At 40.7% G+C, this 25,638-nt stretch overlaps 1 protein-coding gene across 1 annotated transcript in view; it reads right to left on the minus strand.

Moving 5' to 3' along the window:
* The window catches only part of pde3a (phosphodiesterase 3A, cGMP-inhibited), an 88,293-nt gene extending 65,446 nt beyond the window's left edge, over positions 1 to 22,847 (minus strand). The window contains exon 1 of the mRNA XM_088345962.1: positions 22,216 to 22,847. Coding sequence (XP_088202088.1) covers positions 22,216 to 22,287 — 72 coding nt within the window. The 5' untranslated portion in view covers positions 22,288 to 22,847. The remainder of the gene's footprint in view (positions 1 to 22,215) is intronic.
* Positions 22,848 to 25,638: the final 2,791 nt, after the last annotated feature.

Genomic DNA, 25,638 nt, shown 5'->3' on the forward strand with positions numbered 1-25,638 from the left:
TTAACAAAGATTTCTGTTCATAAACAGAAGATAATAATTTTGACGTTTGACTGATATGGATTACCGGTAAAAAAATGTATCAAACTTAGTTTTGTACAGCTTAAAAAAAAAGTAATAACCACAAAGAAAAACAAGTTTTACTTTTATTGCGTTTTTAAACATGCACATTTCTATGTTTGTCTGTGTTCTAAAGCAGCTGTTAGCAGAGGTCACCTGAGCCCTATGGTGTGATGCGCCTTGTGTAATGATAACAGAAATAGAACCAGCTACGGAGACTGCACTTTATAACACTGTGTGCCCTATGGTCATAAAGATACTATATACACTTTAAAAGGGGTTTTCTGAATCCGCATATGAAACTGGTGATCCAACAGAGTTAAGAACCACTGCGATAAAATAAACTTCTAAAAAAAACGATGGTCTATATGACATCACAAGCCAGCTGGCAGTCTTCCTGCAAAAGCAAGATAACCTCTAGCAATTAGCTGCTCTATGTACGTCATCAACATGTGCCTACAGCGTCTTTGAGTGAGACACCAGACATCAGAGCAATCATGGAAGAGGGGAAAAAAAATAAAACATTCACGGATGCATGGGATTTAATTATAACCTTGATTATTTGATTGGGTAATCAACAGGAGAAGTGGACGATCCTAGACAAACACTCGTGACTGTATTTTGCATATACAGCAATTGGAAATGCCCGATTGAGTATACTACACAGAGAGTACTGTGTTCCTTCAAAAACGAAGGACTAATGACCCACTTTGCACCAAACCATAACAAAAACTGCTTTTCTTCAATAAATAATTGCCCTTGGCTCAAAAGTGGTTGGTATTGTTGCTGTAAGTTTGTGTGACAGACCCCAGAGCACAGAACAGATGCCAGTAAAGTTCCATAAATCTTTTCAAACCCAAAACAACTTCCAGCAAAAAAGAAGCTATGAGAGCGAGAGACAAAAAGACTTGCCGCGTGATGGGCAAATAATTGAGGAGAGTGAGGGGAAACAGGAAGGACTCCAAAAGAAAAAAGGTGAAGGCAAAAATGGCTTTCAGTCAGCGCAACTCTCAGATAGAGAAACTAAAATAATGTTAACTCTCGGCCCATTGACAGTAAAGTTTGCTCAACTCATTTGAAAATTATTTGAACCTAAACGTATCAAATTTTATTATTACAACTACATATTTATGAAGTATACAGTAAAGACAACAAGTATCTGAACACCTTGCTATTTTGCTATTTCCTCTACTTAAAAATTATGGAGGGGTCCAATTGTACGTCCATTGTACGTGCATGTCCACTGTGAGAGAGATAAACTAAAAAGAAAAATCCAGAAATCACAATCCATGTTTTTCTAACAATTTATTTGTGTGATACAGCTGCAAATAAGAATTTGAACTCCTGTGTATCATCTAGAATTCTGACCCTGAAAGACCGGTCAGTCCACCCAGTAGAAGTCCACCCACACTCCATGCATCAACCTGAATCAGATGTACCTGTTTGTGTCAGAACCCAGGATGGAATCTCGGACTCAAATGCGTACGTTTGAAAGGAATCTTTATTGACTAGTTGACAGAGCTGGCTTAGGAAGCTGGCGGACGTCGGTCGCTAGCAGCGTTGGGCGGAACGGCAGTTCCGTGACAGGTAAGCAGAATCAATCTTAGCGGACAGGTCGATGGCCAGGGCAGGAGAGAAGGTCGTAACGTGGGGCAGAAAACAGGTCGGAACCGAAGGCAGGAATCAAAACAGAAAGTAGTCTTTAGTACTTGATAATCTGGCATAAACACACAGGAACACAGAGGCACGCTCGGACAAACTGGTCCGGGCGCTGACCGCTTAAGAACAAAACGTCAGCCAATCAGGGAAATGAAATGAAATGAAATGATCTGCATTTATATAGCGCTTTTCAAGTCAGTGACTTCCCAAAGCGCTTTACATTGTGCTTCACATTTCCCAATAGCGGCCGTGATGTGTGCAGCCATGTAAGGTGCTAACCTGCTTATTGGGGGTAATTGGGGGTTCAATGTCTTACCCAAGGACACTTCGACATGTAACACGGACAAGCCGGGATTCGAACTGGGATCCCTTAATCCTAAAACGATCGCTCTACCTCCTGAGCTCCAGCGCGCCACACGACTGCCGCAGGTGTCTTCACTTCGGCAATCATGACAGTTTGAGGTCATTAATCGCATAAAGACACCCCATACAATCAGTAAGACTTGAACTTGTAACATGGCGAAGACCAAAGAGCTGTCCAAAGACACCAGAGACAAAATTGTACTCCTGCACAAGGCTGAAAAGGGCTATGGAGCCATTGCCAAGCAGCTTGGTGAAAAAAGGTTCACTGTTGGAGCAATCATTAGAAAATGGAAGAAGCTAAACATGACAGTCAATCTCAATCGGAGCCAAAGGCAATATATCACCTCGTGGGGTCTCAATGATTCTAAGAAAGGTGAGGAATCATCCTGTAACTACACCACATGAGTTGTTCAATGACCTGAAAAGAGCTGGGACCACCATTTCCAAGGTTACTTTAGGTTATACACCAAGACGTCATGATTTGAAATTATGCATTGCACAAAAAGTTCCCCTGCTTAAACCAGCACATGCCAAGTCATGGGAGAAGGTTTTGTGGTCAGATGAGACAAAAATAGAACTTTTTGGTCATATTTACACTAAGCTTGTTCGGAGGAAGAAGAAGGAAGAATACACTCTTAAGAACACCATACTGAGCAACATGGGGGTGTAGCATCATACTTTGAAGGTGTTTTTCTGTACAAAGGACATGACGAGTGCACTGCATTAAAGAGAGGACGATAGGGGCCTTGTATTGTGAGATTTTGGGGGACAACCTCCTTCCCTCAGTCAGAGCATTGAAGATGGGTCATGGCTGGGTCTTTTAGCACGACAACGGCCCAAAGCACACAGCCAGGAAAACCAAGAAGTTGCTCCGTAAGAAGCATATCAAGGTTCTAGCATGGCCCAGCCCGTCTCCAGACCTGAACCCAATCGAAAATCTTTGGAGGGAGCTCAAACTCCGTGTTTCTCAACGACAGCTCCGTGGAGCTCTGTGTGGAGGAGTGGACCAAGGTCCCTCCTGCAGTGTGTGCAAACCTGGTGAAAGACTACGGGAAACATTTGCCCTCTGTAACAGCAAACGAAGGCTACCGTACCAAATATTAACATTCATTTTCTCAAGTGTTCAAATACTTATTTGAAGGTATAAAAAATCATATATTGTGATTTACATTGTAGTTATTTCTCATATAGAATTTCTCTGCAAAAATTAGAAAAGAATATTATACCAAAATAATATGTTAGAGTGAAAAATGTTGTTGAATATGTGCATCCAAGATTAAAATAAGTTATTGACAACTAAAACTCTGAACACAATACCAACATAAAATGTACAATGTATTTATTTAATGTCTTTGCATTTTCACGAGTCAGATATAACACTGGTGGTCTAGTGGTTAGGAGACAGACTGGTCAATCATTGCACAAATATAAAATATATTACTGAAAAACCTCGTTTATAACACATCCCCAAACTTGGAATAATTTTCGGAAAAAAAAAAAGCATTATGAAATAAAAAAAAGTTACATTTTCTTCTTGAAACAAAGACAAAACAATTGAACAATTTCAAATCCAGTTTATATTCTATTTAGGGGTGTCCCTTTTATGTTGCATGGAGAGGACATGTAAAGTTTTTGTCTTTTTGGGGACAAGGAAGTAACAAAGAATTCTCCGTAGAGGAAGAGAATGGAAAAACTAGTAACAAAAACAAGGCTAGAATAATTACAGAACTAGGCGTTGAAGGGTTTCTTGATTGCAGGTGGGCTGGACGTTCAACGATCTGAAAATGAGTGTCTTTCAATGTTACATGTCCAATTAGGCCATCAGTTCCATGGCGCCCTCTGGCTGGTGTTTGTGTGCTAAACCCTCACAGTTCCAACATTAATTTCGTATATAGGTCCGATATCAGGGCAGCACGGCAGCACAGTGGTTAGCGCGTGTTTGGTCATGTGGAGTTTGCATGTTCTCCCCCGTGTTTCCTCCCACATTCCAAAAAACATGCATGTCAGGTTAATTGGCTGGTTCAAATTGTCCCCGGGTTGGAATGAGCGAGTGAGTTGTCTGTCTCTGTAGCTGGCTACCAGTTCAGGGTGTCCCCTGCCCACTGCCCGAAGATAGCTGGGATGGGCTCCAGCACCCCTTGCGACCCTACCAAGGACAAGCGGTGCAGATAATAGATGGATAAATGGATGGATGGTTCGATATCAGTCAAAAGCATCAGATTTAAATAATTTAATCCGATATGTCTGCTATCAGCGCTAATATGCAAGCAATCTTTGAAAGTTTTTGCTATTGCTTTTCATTCTACCACTGTGCGGGGACAATGTGGGCAAAAAAAAAAACGCATTAATGATCTAGAAATACCATTCTTAAGCAATGCAACTTATTAATTTAATCATTTTACTCACTCTGTTTTTCTTTCTCAGTAACCTTGGTTACCACTGTATGTTTGTCTAATGAGAACTCATTCTTCCAGTTAATGACACAGTAATTGCTTTGAAAATCACAATGAATGAAGAAATAGCCCATTATAAGTTCTGTTATTTCCTCTAGAAGATTACATAATGTACGAGCTTGGCTTATCAGCTGAATGAATTCCACCACTATAATAGCCAACTCTCCCCTATATCAATGTTGGTAATGGCTACCATTAGTTCTATCACCGTCATTAAAACTGAAAGCTGCAGTGATGCCATATTGTGAATGTGCTTAATTGCTGTTGAGATTGTCATGATTGTTTTCTGTTTTTAGTGTCAATAAATTTGTTCAAACCAAAAACTGTGGTTCTAGGATTGTGTACTATCTATAAAGTTACCGGCTGTGGTTATTGAACTGCTCTGTCCACCCCACGCATCGGCCCGGTATTGCAGTACCTCCGGGAACGGTGCATTCGCAATGATCGCAGCAAGGCTTTAGGGCTAGGACCTTAGCTTGGCCTTTTGGCTGAGAGTAAGTGTCCCGGCTCCTAGGCCTTGTAGCGTATTATGAACTGACCGATAACGGATAATGGATAATGAATAACGAAGATAGAACAATAACCCTTCAAAACCCCCGTCTAAATTTGTATAAAGAAGAAGATGGAAGCAACAGAATGTATTTAATGTATGCCAGAACAACGGCTTCAAAAGAATAAGGTAAAAGGGCTTTGAAGAAACACACAACCCTGGTTTACAATATTTGTGTGGCGGAAAGTACACAAAAAAGCTAAGAATAACATATGCAGTAATGTGGCCTAACGGATGCAAACCCATATACTGCATTTTCTTTGTGTTTTGTTTAAAAATCATAGTGCCCGATACTGCCAGGCCCACAATCTAGAAGCCAATTAATGTTTATTTATTTTGTATAGCAATTAATTAAAATTGTGGCCTGTACAGCCCTTTGAGACTTTGTGATTAAGGGCTATACAAATAAATTTGACTTAGTAAATTGAGAGATTGGCCTTTTGGCTCAACTGCTTATTCATCACAATTTACTGGTGAAGGTAAGCATGACAGCAGACCCTGGACCGATACGCCTGTCAGACTCCAACTCCATTCTGCCCTCACTTGTAAGCAAGACCTCGAGATTCCTTAACTCTTCCACTTGGGGCAGCATCTCATTCCAGATCCAGAAAACGAGTGCAGCTCTTTTCTATGTAAGAGCCAAGGTTTTGGACTTGGAAGTGCTTATTTTTATCCCATCCGCTTCATATCTGGCTTCAAACCGCTCTTGAAAGACTTAAAGATCACAGCCTGAGGAAGACAAGAGTACCACATCATCTAAACCAGGGGTGGCGAACACGTGGCTCTAGGCCAATAAGAATGCGGCTCTTTGCCTCATCATATTTTCTATATACTGTGGCTCTTTGCCTTGTTTCATGTTTAGTATTTTTATGTGTGTATTGAGGGTGGACATTTTCCTTGAAATCAACACAAGAACAATACTTGTTGTATTGGAAGGAGAGGAGTGCGTTATGGGAAATAACGTTTTTAATTGTGTGTGTCTGTCATGGCAGGTCAGTGCGTGGTGTGGCTCTCTGACCCTCACAGTTAAAAACTTTGGCTCTTTGTGTCAAACTTGTTCGCCACCCCTGATCTAAACCATAACTTTTAACTGTTTTAGAATGCTGAATGTAAACATATAGTCAATGTAGAGTATTGCTCCAATGGCTGGTCTGTATGAATTCCTGCATATTTATATGCTACACTTTAGCGCCCCCTCCAAACATATGAAAACGGCTTTCGTGCATTTTGTACATACAACCAGAAGTGGTTAAATAGGCAAAAAATTTACTCAAGTAAAAGTACTGTTACTTCAGAATAAAATGACTCAAGTTGAAATAAACGTAAAAAAGTACTTGGTGAAAAAAATGACTCAAGTAGTGAGTAACTTTAGAAACATCGTATTTATTTATTTTTTAAACAACCAATCAGATCGTCAAATCATCAAAGTCCATCTAATCAACAAAAAATGAATTTAACTTAAAAGACTAAAATAATCAATGTAAATTCAAGTTCTCTAATAAACACTACAATAAAAATAGTTTAAATCAAATAAATAAATTAAGCACATGAAGCACCAAGTAGCATACTTAGAACACTAATACTTATCTTAGCAGGCTCTGCAAGTACAACAACAAGCTAGCTCATGAACTCGAACAAAAGAGACATTGCATATTGTAGCTGGTGTTTCGCACCTTTTTTGAGAGGAACATGCTTTTGATGTGAGGCCAGGGGTGCTTCTCCTATTCTGTGTTTTCATAGTCCGTATTTCCCCCGCTGAAGTTGAATATGGTCATGTGACGAGACTGCTACGTTTGATTGGTTGACCATGGTAGAGCCTGCCGGAGGTCTCCGTCATAATAAATGCGCCTTAGCAGAGACAGACAGACGAATACTTAGGTGGGGGGGATTTATTAAGTAACGAAGTAACGACTTCAAAGTCGCATAATGTAGCGGAGTAAAAGTAATGTTTTTTTCTTCACAAATTTACTCAAATAAAAGTATAGGGATTTAAAAATACTCCTGGAAGTACAAAATTTGCCAAAACGTACTCAAGTAAATGTAAATCTACTCCGTTACTACCCACCTCTGCGTACAACTCTGCGGACATGGTATTGTGAGTCTGTTTCCCAAGCCGTGCTTGCAGTATGATGTTACAACTAGCATTTATCAATTGAAGGTTATTTAAAAAGTCACATTTTGAAAAAGTCTTTCGATGTTAAACATTTGGAACATAACGAGAAAATAAACCAATTGGGTACCGTAGCCTTTTCTTTGAATGAGCAAAAGTTCCAACTGCATGTCTGTTCTTTCAACGTATCGGAACTACATCACTGAATGCTAATGGATCCTTTTCTTCGGAAATGTTTCAATGAAGAAGGAACAGTACGCTATTTCCTAAAAAAAAGGCATCACCATCGGTCAAGATACAATCATGCATGCCTAAGGTTCATAATGACTGGGCTTTAAACTAAAGGAAAATTTACCCTTAAATGAGTTGTACGGCTTTACAAACTTTGTGAGTATCTGCCACCATCTCCTGGCTTAAAGTCATGATTGCAACCCTAGCTCTTTCATGATGCTCGTGCAAGTACTTGCATTTCTTAGGCACCCTGTGATATAACTCTTCCTTTTTCATTTTGGGTTTTGGGTTGGAGTTTTCACTGCACTAGAAGCAGGCCTTTTCTAACTTTCACCATTTTCACGCTACACGGAAAAAACAACCTGCGGGGGACGAGCATGTCATCACTGTCAGCACTCCTCCTAGCCCCCTTTCCTCGAACCTAATGTGTTCCGCCGCGAGCATCTCTTATAAAAGAACGATAAAAGCAGATAGGTGGATTGAAAAATAAAGCATTTGGGCTCTTTGAACTTAGTTAGGCATTGATAACACATACTTACTTGAAAAAAATCTAACTTTTAAATGTTTAAGGCTCTCACTACCCCACTGTATCCCAATAATAATAATTTTCCATCATATTACACATCTCATATCGAGTAAGGCCAGTTATCAATCAAAGTTGCAATTCTATTTATTAACTGTTATTGAAGGTCAACAAAAACATGGTGCCAGAAAACATCCAAAAATTATTCATTCGGAAAGAGGGAAATTATAACTTGAGGGGCTGTAGTAAATTCAAAAGAACAAAGGTGAGAACAACCAGGAAAAGTATGTGTGTGTCTGTGTGTGGAGTCAAATTTTGGAATAATTTACAAGATGAGATCAAACAATGTCCAACTATTCATGTGTTCAAATTTAAATACAAAAAACCATTACTGGCGAAATACAGGGATGAAGAAAATGGGATATGAGTGAGATTGGAAATACTGCGTTTAAAACTATGGTTAACTTTGTTGTTATTGTTGCTATTATTATATCATAACTGTTATTATAAATATTATTTTTATTTTTATTGTTGTTATTATCATTGGTGCCGCAGTGATGTTTGGTGTGATTAGTGGCGCTGAAGGATGGGTATAACGAAGATTAGTGTATAAAATATGTGATTATTGTAATTATTATAATTATTGATATCCGACCTATGTAATAGGTATATCCATGAGATTTTGTTGTATTAGACACAAGAGGAGAAGAGGATTTGTAAAATGTATTTAATAGGGAAGATAAAGGGGTAGGAAAAATAAGCATCAGCTTCTGACTACCCCTTTACGAACATGTTATGTAACATTATTTTGTTGTTGACTCATTGTTTTTGTCCTTTTTTATTTTAATGTTCGAAATAAAGTTTTCATTCATTCATTTATTTAAATACTGTATTCAAAAATTATGAAAATGAGCAGACAGGAGTGAAATGATCAAATGCAAAATGTGCAGAAGTAGGCATTTACAGTCGATTTGACATGATCTACAAGCATAGACCGAGCCCGACTCCTTCTCACCGAGCATATTTTGGAGCTAAAACACACCATTGAGTCAGTCACAAGGCATTCCTTGTCCAGGGCCACCAAACCTCGTCTGGACAGCCAGCAGGGAAGCCACTAGATGTTTGTGAGAGCCTGTGTGTGTATACAGACCAGCTTGGAAGTATTTGCTGCAGTTTTTTAGAAGCCCTCTATGGCAGCTTCCTTTCACACTTTTTGCTTTCCTCTCTTGTGATGGCGCTGGGCCAAACGTGCATGGCTTGGTGATAAACAAATGAAAAAAACAACAACACAAGATTCGAGCAGCAACGCACCGTTGAGGCCAAGGTCTGTGTTGGTGGGTCGCTTGCAGGACTACAAACACAGTGTTTAGTTTGAGAGCCATCGCAGACTCGTTGTCCTTTTAGCATCAACACTCCTGTTGTGCTTGGCAGCGGACCACATCCCCCCCCTGTTTCCGCCCCTCGTCTTTCAACACCTTCCTAAACCTCCCTCCTTCCAAGATCTGTCTGTTGTCCTGTGGTAGAGGTAAGATCGGGCCTAAAAAAATCCAAATCCAAGCCCAACTAATCAACTTGATTGACAGGGCCAGGCCCGAAGCAAACCTGAAATTTTATATTTTTGTCGGGCGGCCGTCGGACCAATTGAGTTAATTTTGCAGGGCCAGCCCGAAACACCCCCCAAAATTTCGTATTTTATTTGTGAGAACTCAGGATGTATCAACTTTTCCTTAGAAAATGTATTGGCTAGCAATTTTTAGTATAACTTCATCCAGATGTATTTTGGGTGGAAACGTAAGATTTCTAAAGGTTTAAATAATATTTTCTTGGACACAATAAATGCATTTTAACAACGAAATAACTCTGGGACACAGAATAAAAACCAAACATCATGAGGGAAAAGAGAGTAAAAGAGAGAGAGAGAGAGAGAGAGAGAGAGAGAGAGAGAGAGAGAGAGAGAGAGAATGAGAAACAGAAAAAGAGAGAAGAGAGAGAAAAAGAGAAGGAGAGATAGCTTGAGTGAGAAAGGGAGACAACGTAAGATTTCTAAAGGTTAAATAATATTTTCTTGGACACGATCAATGCATTTTAACAACGAAATAACTCTGGGACACAGAATAAAAGCCAAACAACATGAGGGAAAAGAGAGTAAAAGAGATTGAGAGAAAGAGCCAGAGAGAGAGAGAGAGCGAGAGAGCGAAAGAGAGAGAGAAAGAGGGATCAAGAGAGAGAGAGAGAGAAAGAGAGAAAGAAAGAACCAGAGATAGAGAAGAAGAAGGAAGAGACAGAAAAGCAGAAAGAGAGGGAGAGAGCAAGAGAGAGAAAGATGGATACAGAGAGAAAGAGCCAGAGAGAGATAAAAGAGAGAGTGAGAGAGAGAGGAAGAAAGAGAGAACAAAAGAAAAAAAGAACAAAAGAACAAGAGATAGAGAAAAAGAAACAGTGTTAGAGAGAAAGAGCCAGACAAAGAGAGAGAGAAAAAGAGCCAGCTAGAGAGAGAGAGGGAGAAAGAGAAAGAGACAGAGAGAGAGAGAAAGAGAGAGACACACACACACACAAAGCGAGAAAGAAATAAAGAAAAATAGAAATAATGAAAGAACGAGAGATAGAGAAAAAGAAAGAAGAGAGATAGAAAAAGAAAGAAGGGGAGAGAGAGCTAGAGAGAGAGCGAGGGAGACAGAGAGAAAACGCCAGAGCAGAGAGATAGAGAGAGAGAGAGAGAGAGAGAGAGAGTGACAGAGACAGAGAGATCAATTTGCGTAAAACAATTTCCAGAAGTGTCTCTCGTTGTACGAAACAACCCATACATCTAAAGTTAGGGTTGATCAGTACAAAACCCGAAAAAATGGATTAAATTGCCCCATATAATAGATAATTCAATTTTTTACCCATATGTTTTTAGAATAAGGAACCAAGCACTGTTGGCAGTGTATATGTTATGGAAACTTATGTATATCATCCAAGTTTAACTGTGTACTCAGATTATCTAACGTGATAAGAAGTATGTTTGTAAACACAAAACATGTAAACACTTGCCGGCTGTGCTCATCGGACAACTGCTGAGACCAGAAGCCATTACTTGGGTTTTGCTTGAAGAAACCAATTTGTGAACGGAGCTGAGTTATCACACAGGTATCGAATGATGTTTGTCTTTGCAGCTCAAAGATGAATGTCATATTACTGAGAGTGAAATACAAATACAGTTTAACTTCTCCTTTAGTGCTTGAAGAAAACAGTATTTTGGTCTGCTTAACATACTGGAAAAAAGTCTCCACCATTTTTGTGGCGTGGTAGAATTTGCACATGCCTGATTTCTTTATAAACCTATTTACTCGTATTTAGATGTATAAAATACAATATTGAAATCAAGGGGTCAGCTAATATGCCCATAGTACAAGTTGAACACTAGGATGTGTAGGACAGGCAGATCAAACCAAACCACCTCATGCTCATGCTCCTCTACCCCCATCTCTTCTTCCTGTTTAGTCTTCATTGTGTTTAAGAGGGACCACATCTCATTTTGTGTCATCTACCGAGTTTTATTGCCTTTTTGTGCAAATGATAATGGGTCCCAAGAAGGTTAATGATAAGGGAAGGAAAAGAATCAAGGAAAATATTTTGCTGTGACTGCCCAATGATTGCTGGGATGGGCTCCAGCACCCCCGCGACCCTACTGAGGATAAGCGGTGCAGCTGATGAGATGAGATGAGATGAATTTGTGTCTTTCTTGTGACAGTGTATTTGGCACGTCTAAGGCTAGGTTCACACTGCAGGGCCCAATGCTCAATTCCGATTTTTGGGGTTGAAATCCGATGTTTTTGTGATATTGTTCAACATTTCCAACTAAATGCAACTTGCATTCGATCTCCTGTGACTTCTATGCGTCTCCTGTGTGGAGGCCGCAATTGCCCCGCATGCGCAGAAGAGGACACTTGACGTCACACGTAATACGCTCATCTACCGAGAGACCTAACTGTGGTCATTGTGCTTGCTGTTTACGTTCCACCAGATGCTAACGTTAGCATAGCGCTAAATCTTCTGCCCGCTGCTATCAATAAATAGCAGCTTGCACACCCCGACGGAGCTTTTATTGTCGCCTGCGACTTTAATCGGGCATGTTTAAGGACTGTACTTCCCAAATCCATTCAACAAGTGGACTGAACAATTAGGGAAAAAACACTGGACCGTGTGTACAGTAAGATCAAACATCTAGTTGGATCCGCCCATCTCTGTCTGTCCCTCACGCCCTCATACATCCCCCCTCCGGAGGAACCAAAGCCTATACAACAAAGACAGTTAAAACATCTTCTTTGTTCTTTTATCTCTTTGTTTTCCTTATCCTCACTGTAAAATGTGGAACTGGAGTGCCACGTCCAATTTCGTTGTCACAATATATCCCATGTTGTAACAATGACAATAAAGGTATATTCTATTCTATTCTATTATTTGTGGAAGTACTCATAGATGTTAACGCAGTAGCACATCAAACGATTGTAAATTTAATGTGCTACCGGAAACTGAACACCAAATATTAATTACATCCAAAATCTCTCTTTCCCTCCATTAAAAGCTCTATATGTTGTCGTCCACCATGGTTGTTGAATTCTATTCTTCTTCCCGCGCATGAATGCACCTCAGCCGTTCACACAGAATTCACATTCCGAAATATCAGATAGATATCAGATTTAGGACCAAATATTTGTGGCTTGGCTCACATTTGTACTCTTCGTACGGACTTTAACAGATCGGAAACAGAACGGGTCGTGCAAAAAAAATCAGATTTTCCTAAGTTACTTTGACCCATGCCCGCAAGTCTGACGGATGATTATCAGGATTGTTCTTAGTCTTTAAGAATTACATCATGCATATTTCAGAAGCATGTTCCTCTCAAAAAGCACGTGAAAAGTGATTGATGATACATGAGTGATAACGTTCTGTATAATTTCTGCCTGTTTGCTCTTCACAAGGTCAGCCGAAGGAACGTGTCAAATTATTGAAGGGAAGGTTGCAGACGGCGCACTCGATCCTTTCATTAAAACGTTGTTGGCTTCCTATCGAGCAGTTAAACTCTCAAAGTGTTGTGTATTTTGTAGAAATGGAGAGCAATTTTCTCGGCGCTCCCCGAGGAAGCTCTAATAAGCCTTAATGAACTCGGCGAGCCCTGGAAACCAGAACAGGTTGTGTGTCTCTCAGGAAATTCATTTGCGTCAAAGACAGTATGTGGGCCTCCCCTCAAATAGACTTCTGAGCACATGCCTTTGCTTTAAAATCTTCAGAAAGTCTCTTCCTCCCTGCAGCCCCCAGCCCCCCTTCTGACACAGATACTGCAAATTATGTGATGATGACGGTGTTACGCAACCCAGCATCGCCCTATCTGAGTTCTGACCTCTTCTTGTACAGGGTCAAACATGTCAAAAGAAAATGCATTGTTTTTTTCTCATAATTGATCGCAAAGGAATTGATTGACCTGAATTTTTTGAATGTATTCTTGTAAGTTCCATTATTAAAACACCACCACCCGCCACCTACTCCTAAAATAGTCCTCCCTTAAAGGCATTCTTTAAAGTGGCAGTTATTATTATTAACTGGCAGGAGGAACACTCACATGGATTGGCCGTCATCTTCTCATCTGTTTTCCAACTGGGCAGGAAAACTAAACTCAGATTAGGCTCAACATGTTGTGTACAAGCTCTTAAAACAAAAACACTGCAGGGTAGAGATGCAAATAACGATTATTTTAATAGTCTTTGACTATAGAATTGATTAGTTATATAATCTGATAATTATCATTTTTTTCTTGAATTTAGCATAAAGTTGTCAAGAACCAGGACAGGAAACCGGAACCCAATCGCGTAACGTTACTCACAATTTATTGGGGAAAGGGGGAATGAGCGCACACTCGATCCGGGGATCGATGGTCGCGGAAGTAGATCGAAATCAGAACTAGGGAGTGGTCAAAATCAAACAGATCGGGCGAAAAATAAAACAGGATCAAAACACAGGCAAAAACGGAGATTCACAGGACTTGGCATATAACACAGAGTCTAGCAAGGGTTTCGCAGACGCTCTGACAACAAACGGCTCAAAGGACAGCGTTTAAGTACTCCCGGGGAGCAATCTGTAAACGCGTCTCAGCTGATGTCCATGGGCGGGGCCAATTGGGCGCCGTGGCAACCGTGACAAAACCTGGCGCCACACGGCTGGGACCCATTGGACGTCGTGGCAACCGTGACAAAAGTTGATTTATTTTTGTGGCAAATGATAATAAACACTAGTAAAATGGATATAATGAAGGTAAATTTTTGATTAGCCATACTGCAGTTTGTACAAAAATTAAATAAAAATTCCCTTTCTAGATCTCTGTCAGTAAAGGCATAAATCCATAAATAGACTTCTGTTTCGAAGACAGGCAAATAACTAATAAATTAAAATAAACAGTTGATACCTGTAATCCAAAAAATGAATCACTAGCAGCGGTAGAACAGTATTCAAAACAAATATTTTGTGCATTTTCTGACGTACATTTAGTGGTGAACTGCAAAGTCTGTATCAAAACAATTAAACGATCTGCAACAGTTTGAAATCAGATAGTTTTAACAACTGGCGTTTGGTGTTTTTAACATTTTAACCCCTGATGTTTGTTCTTTCAACTGTGTGCATTTAATTTCAAATATGTTTGTCAGGCACAGACTGGCGTAACCCTCAAGCTGTCATTTGAAACGAAGTATACGCATATACAAAGCATGTCATCAAAATATTGGCAAAATGGCTTGAATGTTATTTGAATCTTACAAAGGCGAGACAGACTCCGTTTCGTACAACTTTCTGATGTGCTTTCTCTTTAAACTGAAATATCACAAGGTCTGCTTTTCAAATTTTGCAAGTATTCTTACATAACACTTGCTTCTTGCCGTAAATGGGTAATCATTGTTCGTATTATCAAATCAAATTTCGATGTAAATAACTTTTCAGACAATAAATTGGCATTTAGAGTTCTGTATAAAAACCTTCAGAGTACAATAAGACAATAATTTTCCCAGCCCAACAACCCGAAACACGTAATACAGACGAACACAATGGTTAAAAAACAGTAAACACAAAATAAACAGTGATAGAAATAAAATGTGATTATGACAAGGCACAGACTAACCATGTGAGGAAAGGTACCTGGGAAAGGGTTACCCACGCTGATAGGGATGGCAGTAGCTGGCCTCAAGATTTTCACCGAACTATAAAAATAAGTAAATAAAAACAACTGCAAAACAAAACTGAAAAATGTGAAGTAAAAGAAAAGTATTATACAGTAAAAGATTAAAAGTTAAACAAATCAAAGATAAAGAAAACAAATGATCAGTTAAAAGCCATGTTAAAAAAGTGGGTATCAAGCCTCCTCTTAAGAATATTAAGGGTCCCTGCAGACCTGATGTCCTCCGGGAGACCGTTCCATAAGTGAGGACCAAAGTGGCTGTATGCTGCTTCACCCTAGTTTCTGGTCCTCACCGTAGGAACAGTCAACAAGACCCTTCCAGCGGACCTCAGAGACGGAGAGGGTTGTTATGATAAAAGCAAATCACACTATAGGGTGGCTAGTAAGACTATCTTAAAATTGATCCTGAAACACAGAGGGGGCCATTGCAGCGATTTCAAAATTGGTGTAATGTATTCCCTCCCCCAGCCCCTGTAAGCACATGTGCTGCTGAATTTGGTAGTAGTTGCAAGCTGGCATTGTTCTTTTTAGAAAGACCAGAGAGCATGGCGATATAAAAGCATGCATCAGCACCTCGGTATTTGCCTGAGAGAGAAATAGGCGGACTTTGGCTATATTTATGAGATGATAAAAAAACAATTTTGGTTATATTTTTAATATGTGGGATAAAATTGAGCTCAGAGCAAAAAAAAACGGCCACATTTTAAATGCAATCTCAAGGTCTAAAATCTTTTTGGTAAAAGTTTCTTTCTGACTTTCAGGGCCAATGACTGTTTCGTCCTAGCTGAGCTGTAGGAAGTTCTCTGCCATCTATGACGTGATATCTGGAAAGCATTTGAAGAGGGTATACATAGGCTTTAGGTCATTGGGGCATACACCAATGTACAGCTAGCTGGATGTAGTCAGCGTAACAATGGAAATTGACTCCGTGTCTCCTGATGACATCTCCAAGGGGAAGCATATACAGATTAAAACATACCGGGCCTTAAATTGAACCTTGGGGAACCCCACATGTAATTTCATGAGTTCTGGAGGAAATTATTATTAGAATTAGAATTGTCTTTGTTATCATTGATACCAACCTAGTGAACTTTGTTTACAACAAGATTACACATGAAATTCCAGGATAAACACGAAATAAAGAGTTAAAGGGATAATTAGGATAAATAGGCAAAATTATTTACAAGGTAGTGGTTTGGGGATGGGCCTGTGTTGTAAATGCATTAGAGTAGTGTACCGTTTACAGATGTTACTGTAGTTGCTGTCTTACAAAATACATCTGAATTCTTATCACATAAAGGGTATGTTTTTTTAAATGCTCAAATTTTGCAGCACAAAAATGGCAGCCTGATCATCCTGGAAGGGGGATTACCTTGTGTGCGGCCCCTTATCAAGGTTTCTTCAATTTACTCATGTTGAGGTTTTTGAGTTTTTACCTTGCCCTCTTGTAGGCTTTAGATCAGGGGATGATGTTATAGTAATCTGTAGTTTGCAATCATCTGTGGTCTGTGCAGCCCTTTGAGGCTTCTTGTGATTAAGGGCAATACAAATAAACATGAATTGACTTGAGTTTTTCCTTGCCCTCATGTAGGTTTTAGATCAGGGGATGGTGTAATAACAGTCTATAGTTTGCAATAGTCTGTGGTCTGTGCAGCCCTTTGAGATTCCTTGATATTAAAGACTATACAAATAAACAGGACTTGACTTGATGCATTTTGAGTCAAAACATTTAAATAATTCAACTCAATAGCAGAATTCATCGTGTTCATTCTTCAAAATGTGAAACTATGGATCTGTTTGACAAGATAAGGTATATAAAAAATCGTGGTAATCAGAGAGCGAAAATACATGAATATATAAAGTCGGAGAAGAACTGGAAATATGTTCCTGATTCCGGTCCAGTAAAGTGCCTGTCTTGCCTCTAGCTTGGCATGCCACACCAGCCGGCTTCATAAATACTGCATGCCAAATGCTTGATGAAAACTCGGCTTCTTTCAGGTACAACTGCACTCTGGAGAGCTTCATTATCTACAGCAGAAGTCCCGATTTAGCGGCCCGGGGGCCAATTACGGCCCCCAAGATAATAGTTTGAGGCCCCTGCCTTAATATGAAAGTTAAAGGGACAGGGTGTATTATTTGCCAACTAGATTTTGCTGTGTTCTGTTGTGTCAACGAGTGCGAAAAGCACAACAGAAGAAGACAAAATATGGAGATTCTAAGTAATGAAAACGCACCTTTTACTTTTGAAAAGAAGAGAAATACGAAAAGGAAAAATAAATGTAAAAAGGGACCAAAAAAAGGAAAGAAACTGATGAAAAAAATGACAAAAAGTCAAACTCAAGAAAAAAAGGAAAATAAAAATGAAAACATTTTAAGAGAAAAATTTAAAAATGAAAAGAAAAAAGAGAGAAAATAGCATTTTTTCGTTTGTGTCTTTTTTCTCATGATTGTCCCTATTTAAACCCACTCCTATTTGTCCCCTTTTGTCAGTCCGTCTGCAAACCTCAGTTGACACTAGGCAAGCCTTTTTTTGAGGGTGACTCCCACATGTTATTTTGCTCCCGCCTGTCCCCCGGCTTGGACCCGTTTTTGATCCTGACCACGTCTACTCTCCCGTCCCGGTTTTCGACCTTTTTTTGTCCCCGACCACGTCTACTCTCCTTTCCTGACTTATGACCCGCTCTCCTGTCCCGGCTGATGACTCGTTTTTCCGTTCCCGACGTCGCCATTGCTCGTCACGGAAGATCCACTTCCGCGTTCAGAGGGACCTGCTTACCGCGTCCAGCAACCACTGGATCGTGGGCGCAACCCTTTCTCTTTCTACCAATAAAACCTGTGAGAAACGCAGCGCAAGTGGGCCCTGTCTCCGTTCTGGTCCTGACAATATTTTCTTTCTTTTCTTTCATTCCTTTTTCTGCTTTCTTTGCCTCTAATTTTCTTTCTAGTTCTACTTTCCTTTTTTGCTTTTTTTCAAAAGCATTTTTCCCTGTTACAAAAAATCTTTTTCCCTTCTTTTTGTTTTTCTTTGCAAAAATAAAAGATAAAAATTGGAAGAAAAAGGGTGCTTTTTGATCACGTTCAGTCTCCGTAGTTTGTAGTCTTCCTTGAACTCAATTTCAGTTGCAGTACACATTACAGCAACATCTTGTGGACAAATACAAAACACTGTCCCTACAAAAACAGCTGAACGTTTGTATCGGCGCTGGTAGTTGTGATAAACCCTACCTCATCCCGGACCCTAGCTTCAACAGCCCCCAACTGAATTGAGTTTGAGACCCCTGATCTCCAAGCTTGTACCTAAAGCCGGGACTACGCACAAATATTGGTAATTGTACTACGCAACAAAGCCCACCACCCACTTAAGAATCTCACCAATGACTCAAGTACCATCTGCCAAAAAGCAGAAGTCTGTTACAACACCTAGATTGACCTGGCAGAAGCCTCAAGTGATCTAATTCAGAGTCTTCACTAAAATACTGGTGATAATGTATTTAACTCCATTATGGTGGAGCTTTAAACTAAATAGAAAGGGTCATGTATCAGCTGTCTTATATTCAACATTGTGGCTTTTTCAGAAAACATGACAAAGCCTTGGCAATGCTCCATTATAAGATAAAACCGCTAATACTGGCTCAGGTGAAGTCCGGCATCCTGCACAAAATTCTCCTTGAACCATGACAGCAGTGCAATTGCTCTACAAGTTGTTGTAGTGATTGCCTGCCCTTTTCCAAATTGTTTCTATTAGCGTTTAAAAGACAGATTTAGAGGACAAACATCCAGCACGCCGAGGATGATCTAATGTAGTGCCGGACCTGAATTCACTTGTATTGTTTCGGGTGTTAGAGCATGACTCACTGTTTGTATGGGACCTGAAAGGACATATAAGGACACGGTAAGGGGCAAGACATTGGCATTAACACTTGACACGCTGTTCTTGAACATACGACATTGTAAAGATCGAAATAAGTTTTGTTTTTTTAACAAAGGGAACGAGGACATTTCTGCAAAGTGAACACCTTTTTTTCCGTCAAATACTTATTTTTTAGAGTTAAGACTTGGTTTTAAAGTTTAGGTTTGAATTGCATTCTGTTGGGATCATGGTAATCGTTACCTAAGATGCAATATGGTTATGTGTCACTGCGTAACGATTGTATGGTTTCATTTATAACTTCATTTTTCTAGTCATAATTGATTGTATTTTATATTGTAGATGGACGAGACTTGGGCTTGCCATATCAGTTGTTAGAACCAGTTTGAAAAGTGGAGATTTACACCCTCTTAGTTTTGTTTTTTACTCCACCTTGGGACCGCCCTTTTTGTATAATACTAATAGTTAGCCATTTTGACTGTGCCATTGACACGCAGCTCATTTGTGCTCGGAATATTCTGTAGTAAAAACTGTTCATTTCAGCTTGTTCAATTTGACCGTCTCATAAGTCAAGTCAGTTATTTGAAAATCCCTCAAAGATCTGGACAGACCACCCCTGATCTGAAACCTACATGGGCAAGGAAAACCTGGTTGTGAAACCAACACGCAGAGGAAGAAAAGCCATTCAAGTCATGTCATGTTTATTTGTATAGCCCTTTATCACAAGGAGTCTCAAACGGCTGCATACACATAAACAACAGATATTCTGTGCCCAAAAACTTAAAAAATTCAAACCGCGCATGTTGCGTCTACAGGAGCGTGTCTGCAATAAAAGGAGGAATTTCAACGATGAATTCATTTTAATAATAAAGAATAATATGTAAGATTTTCTTTAAAAACGGCATTTTGAAGAGAGGACATGGAAATTTATCTACTTGTAGTTTTGGTATGCGATCAGTAGGATTTAAATGACAAGCAGGGTTTAATAAAGGAAGAATACTGTCATGATTACCGATGTGAATCACCGCTCCTTTGGCGCCAACTGCCTCAAACTCTGATTGGCTACCGATCAGTACTTGTACCCACTCTTGTCTGTCCCCTTTTGTCAGTCATTCTACGAAACCTCAGTTAACACTATGCAAGCCTTTTTCAACTCTGACTCCCACTTGTCCCGTTTTTGCTCCTGTCCGTCCCCCAGCATCGACCCGTTTTTGATCCTGACCACGTCTACTCTCCCGTCGTTCGACCTCTTTTCTACTCTCCTTTCCTGGTTTACGACTCGCTTCCGACCCCGACCACGTTTTTCCTCTCCTGTCCCGGCTACTGACCCGTTTTCCGTTCCTGACACCGCCATCGCTCGCCACGGAAGATCCACTTACACATTCAGAGCGACCTGCTACCCGCGTCCAGCAATCACCGGATTGTGGGCGCAACCCTTTCTCTTTCTTCCAATAAAACTTGAGAAACGCAACGCAAGTGGGTCCTGTCTCCATTCTGGTTCTGACAAATACAGATGAAAACAAGAACATTAAGACAACAAAGTTTCTAGTTAACTGTGCATATTGATGGCTTATTCACATTCAGCTTCATGAAAAAAAACAAGGAAAATGGTGATTCTCAGGTGACCTAAGCGAGCACGAAAAAATGGCAAAATCCCAAATAAAATCCATAGAACATTGTGGAAGGGATGGAAGTGATAGCAGTAGCACATGAGTTAAAAGCATAAAATCCAAAAGAAGCATCCGCTTTGGTTTGACAGGCTAAAACTTTGGCTTTGTATTATCTCATTAATATGAATCAAACATGGAAAACACTCCTTTCCTAATGTCGAGTTCTGAAAAAGCAAGCGTTACTATTCCGCCTTGTGAAGGCATATATATATATATATATATATATATATATATATATATATATATATATATATGAAATATAATACAGTATATATAAATCATCTCATCTCATTAGCCGTACCGCTTATCCTCAGTAGGGTCGCGGGGGGCTGGAGCCCATCCCAGCAATCATCGGGCAGTGGGCAGGGGACACCCTGAACTGGTTGCCAGCCAATCGCAGGGCACACAGGGACAGACAACTCATTCACACCTAGGGACAATTTGGACCGGCCAATTCACCTGAAATGCATGTCTTTGGAATGTGGGAGGAAACTGGAGTGCCCGGAGGAAACCCACGCAAGCACGGGGAGAACATGCAAACTCCGCACAGAATGTCTGGAGCTGAATTTCAACCCACGACAGGTTCCCATGACATGAACTGTGCCGCACAAGCGCTAACCACTGCGCCGCCGTGCTGCCCAGTATATATAAATATTTATATATAAATATACATAAAATTTAATAATGAAATATATCCCTTTTTTAAGCACAACATTTGATCATTTCCTTTAAAAAATAGGCCTACATCAGAAGTATTTCATTGCATGAAATTGAACCTTTCAAGAATAAAATTGGTTTAAAAAAAAACCCTATACCTAAATATTTAGCCAGTTAAGCGAATGTTGGCCATGGGAGCAATTAAAAACATGGGGCACACAAAGGTACAGGTTACGAAATCCAGATGAGTGAAATCATATTCCCTTAAGCAAATACTTCTATTTTAAATGAAATAACATCGGGATAGGCGTTTCCTAAATTTTATGTGATTGATAAAAACGTAATCAGCATTAACAGTGGGTTTTTTTAACGTCCCGTGAATGTATTTTGACGATAACTGGCTCATTTTTTCCTTATGCTTCTCCAAGCACTATCTTGTGGGTCATATTAAATCCGTTGGCAGGCCTGAAATGGCCAGTGGGCTGAAGCTTGGCGACCCCTGATTTAGATGATTTAAAAATTAAACTGACCTATCTCAGTTTTCAGCCGAATCATGCAAGGGCGCTGGTACAGAGATAAATAAAATATGTAACTTCTGTGTTTTTACTTTTCATTTTAGTTCTTTGGTTGCAATAAACAGCATCGAACATTAAAGAGAGCCAAGCAGGATGCTTATGGGCAAATTATGTGGCAGAGTCCAATAGACATCAAGGAGACCCTGGCACCCCCAAACATGGATGCTCAAGACTCATGATGGCCATTGATAATAACACAGGCATCGTTATTCCCTCCTGGATAGGTCCTGAGGAGGTACTTCGCATAAAGACACCGGAAGGTCACAAGCAGAGCCACGCGAAGAGCACGTTTTACCTGGTCCCGTGGAATGCACGGCAGCGAAGTCCTGCGATGGGACTTGCTGATGTTCGGACCGTGAGCCATCATCTCCGAGGCTGCAATGGAGCTGGACCTCCGTCTCCGCTTGAAGACAGGGATGTCCTCCTCCTTCGCCTCGGTCACAGATCCACAGCACCCCGTCCCGCTGGTCCCTGGGGCCGGCAGGAGCCGGTCAGCATACCGCGGAGGAAAATACCCAGCGGGCGGGCCAGGTGAGGTTCTTCCCAGCCGGACTGGATCCTAGTTCCGAGGAAGACGGTTTTGTGGACACTCCCTGACCCAGTCGGACGTGCAGCGGGGTCCGGGCAGGAGGAGGAAGGCGGAGGGGAGGAAGAGGGGAGGGGGGAAAGTGACTGCGCAGGAGCTCAAAAGAGTGGCGCACCGTTAGCCGAGAAAACAGCGGCGGTGCAGATGTGCAACGTCCCGAGAAACAGGGAGGCAGTTTCTGAATAGCAGCTCCGGAGTATACCGTATGGGGACGAGACCCTGAGCCGCTTGCATCCCGACCACGGTCCGCGCTGCTCTGCCCCTCACTCGCGTGATCAAAACGGCCACGAGGGGGCTTCACTTCCCCCGTGTCCGGCTACGACTGCGTGACACGTGCTCACGTCGACAAGCGCTCTGACATATGGCACGAGAGATGCCCCCCTTCAAGGGCGTAGTTTTGGCGTGGGCGGAGCAGCGCGCGTCCCCACCAATATCGAGAAATCATGGGTTTGACCCTACTAGTGTTGGGCACGTTACTTCAAAAAAGTAATTTGCATACCTGTCAACGTCCAGGGCTCCATGCCCTTACAAACTGTTGTATTTTCCCTAAAAATACAAAATAATCTTACACCATTTTTTTTCCTTCAAACGTGTTTATTTATGTAGTTTAACATGTTGTATTGTACACGTGTTTCCTTATATCATATATATTGTTAATTAACATTTTGTCGTGAGATCCTGAGTTGCTCGACATGAATGAGGTTTATTATAACAAAAAGTTCAAAAATTAAGTAGCTCGGACGTTCACTGTATAAGGGGAAAATACGTGCAAATATAATTAAGTACAACAATACATTTTCTAATTCAAATTATTAATTTATTTTCTGCATGAAATTATTATTGGTAATATACTGATTAAAGGGATAACCACAAACCTGTCTTTTTTCATTTTCTCATTTTATACTTCCTTTTTTTCTTAACTTCTTTATACAACATAATAATTCGTAATATAATGCATCAAAGCAAGTGAGCCGTTTGAGAGCCGGCTCTCTATAATGAGTTGAGCCGAAACAGCCGGTTCTCTAAAAAGAGATAGAATAGAATATAATTTACTTTTATTGTCATTCTTTGTAACCATACACACAGAACAAAATGTCGATACACCTAAACCGTACAGTTAAACTGTAGCAAGCCGATGCAGCCGCAGCCAAACAGGGCGCCACCATTTTAGACCCAACTGCTGGTTTGGGAGTCATTAGGTGACCAAACCCCCCAATTCCAACCCTTAATGGCGAGCGCCAAGCAGGGAGGCAATGAGTTGTAAGTATTAGGTATGACTCAGCCAAGGCTTGAACCAGCGACCTCCCAGTCTCGGAGCGGGCGCCCTACCATCTAGGCTACTGAGCTGATGGATGGACTTTCTTTCACTACATCAAACCGCTCGCTTCGTTTGCAATGAAAACAACGATACCGAGATAGAGGGCTTCCGCGGCAAACTCGTTTGACTTGATTGATTTGCCGTTTCGACAATTTTGCGTTTTTACGTACAGATTTTCTTGTACGTCGTACACGTCTTAAAATGCATAATAAACGTACTTTGTACGATAAAACCGTACAGGTTGACGGGTATAAATTAGAGTTAATCACTATTCATCCAGGGCAGCACGGCGGCGCGGTGGTTAGCACGTATGCGGCACAGTTCTAACCCTGTGTGGGTTCAAATCCAGCTACGGGACTTCCTGTGCGGAGTTTGTGTGTTCTCCCCGTGCTTGCGTGGGTTTCCTCCGGGCACTCCGGTTCCCTCCCACATTCCAAAGACATGCGTTTCAGGTGGATTGGCCGGTCCAAATCGTCCCTAGGTGTGAATGAGCGAGCGAGTTGTCTGTCCCTGTGTGCCCTGCGATTGGCTGGCAACCAGTTCAGGGTGTCCCCTGCCCACTGCCCGATGATTGCTGGGATGGGCTCCAGCACCCCCGCGACCCTACTGAGGATAAGCGGTGCAGCTAATGAGATGAGATGACTATTCATCCATCCATTAACTGCACCGCTTATCCTCAGCAGGCTCGAGGTGGTGCTGGAGCCCATCCCAGCTACCTTCGGGCAGTGGGCAGGGGACACCCTGAATTGGTTGCTCGCCAGTCACACAGAGAGACAACTCACTCGCTCATTCACACCTAAAGACGATTTGGACCGGCCAATTAACCTGACAAGCATGTTTTCGGAATCCAAAAGTTGTTATACTAAGTACACAATTTGAAATGATCAAAAAACGTATACAGGGGAAATGTATATACGTTGACGGGTATGTTATCACGCACTCAATTTTTATGCACGAAACACAGTCCGTCTTCAGGATTTTAAATAACAACAGCATGCACTTGTTTAAAAAACATATGCTTGTTAAAAACCACAAGTGTCAATTTTTTAATCAATGTGTAAATCCAATGAGATCGTTGAAGTGGTTCATTCACGCACAAAAGTTTTCAAAATAAAGCAGCTGTAGACTATAAAGCAAAAAAAAGACCCCCAAAACAGGCTAAGAACCGTCAGCAGTGGAGAAAGTTGTCCAGAGTCGTGTCTTCGGTAGTGTCCGAATAACTCTGGCAGTCGAGGGATCTGTGAGCCATGAGACTAAAATACTTGTCTCAGGTCAAGATTTTTTTTATTTAAATTTGTAAAAGCGGTGGATTACGTTAAAATTTTGGTCGGCATTTTTATAGAGAGAAAAGTTATAGTCTCACGCATAAAGCAGTAGTCTTGGTGAGTATGCTAAAATTAGGTAAAAAGTCCCACTCTTGGTGTTATTAAAATTCAATACTGAAAAGTTAAGCGATAACTTGTGCTGTGCAAATCATATATACCTAGAGTAGAGTAAACTTGTTTGGTCATTCTTGTTGTTGCTGTTATTGTATGTGCTTCTAAATGGCCCCACGGTAGTCAACCAGTTAAGAAACTGTAGCATTTCAAAACATTGCACCTTTTTTGTAATAACATTCGTTTTACCTTTTATTTGTTGAGGTTATGTGATATCCTTACCTTCTGCAGAAAGTCAACGAAAAATGCACTTGTAAAAACAATTGTAAAATGTACTTGTCAGGAACCGAATAGACGGTGGACCCAAACGCGTAACGTTTTCCCACCAAGCTTTATTTTACGGAAACGGGGCAGTCATGTGTGGGAACACAAACACCA

Source organism: Urocampus carinirostris, chromosome 10 (assembly GCF_059441175.1).
Source record: "Urocampus carinirostris isolate Australia breed hairy pipefish chromosome 10, RoL_Ucar_1.0, whole genome shotgun sequence".
Classification (NCBI taxonomy): Eukaryota; Metazoa; Chordata; class Actinopteri; order Syngnathiformes; family Syngnathidae; genus Urocampus; species Urocampus carinirostris.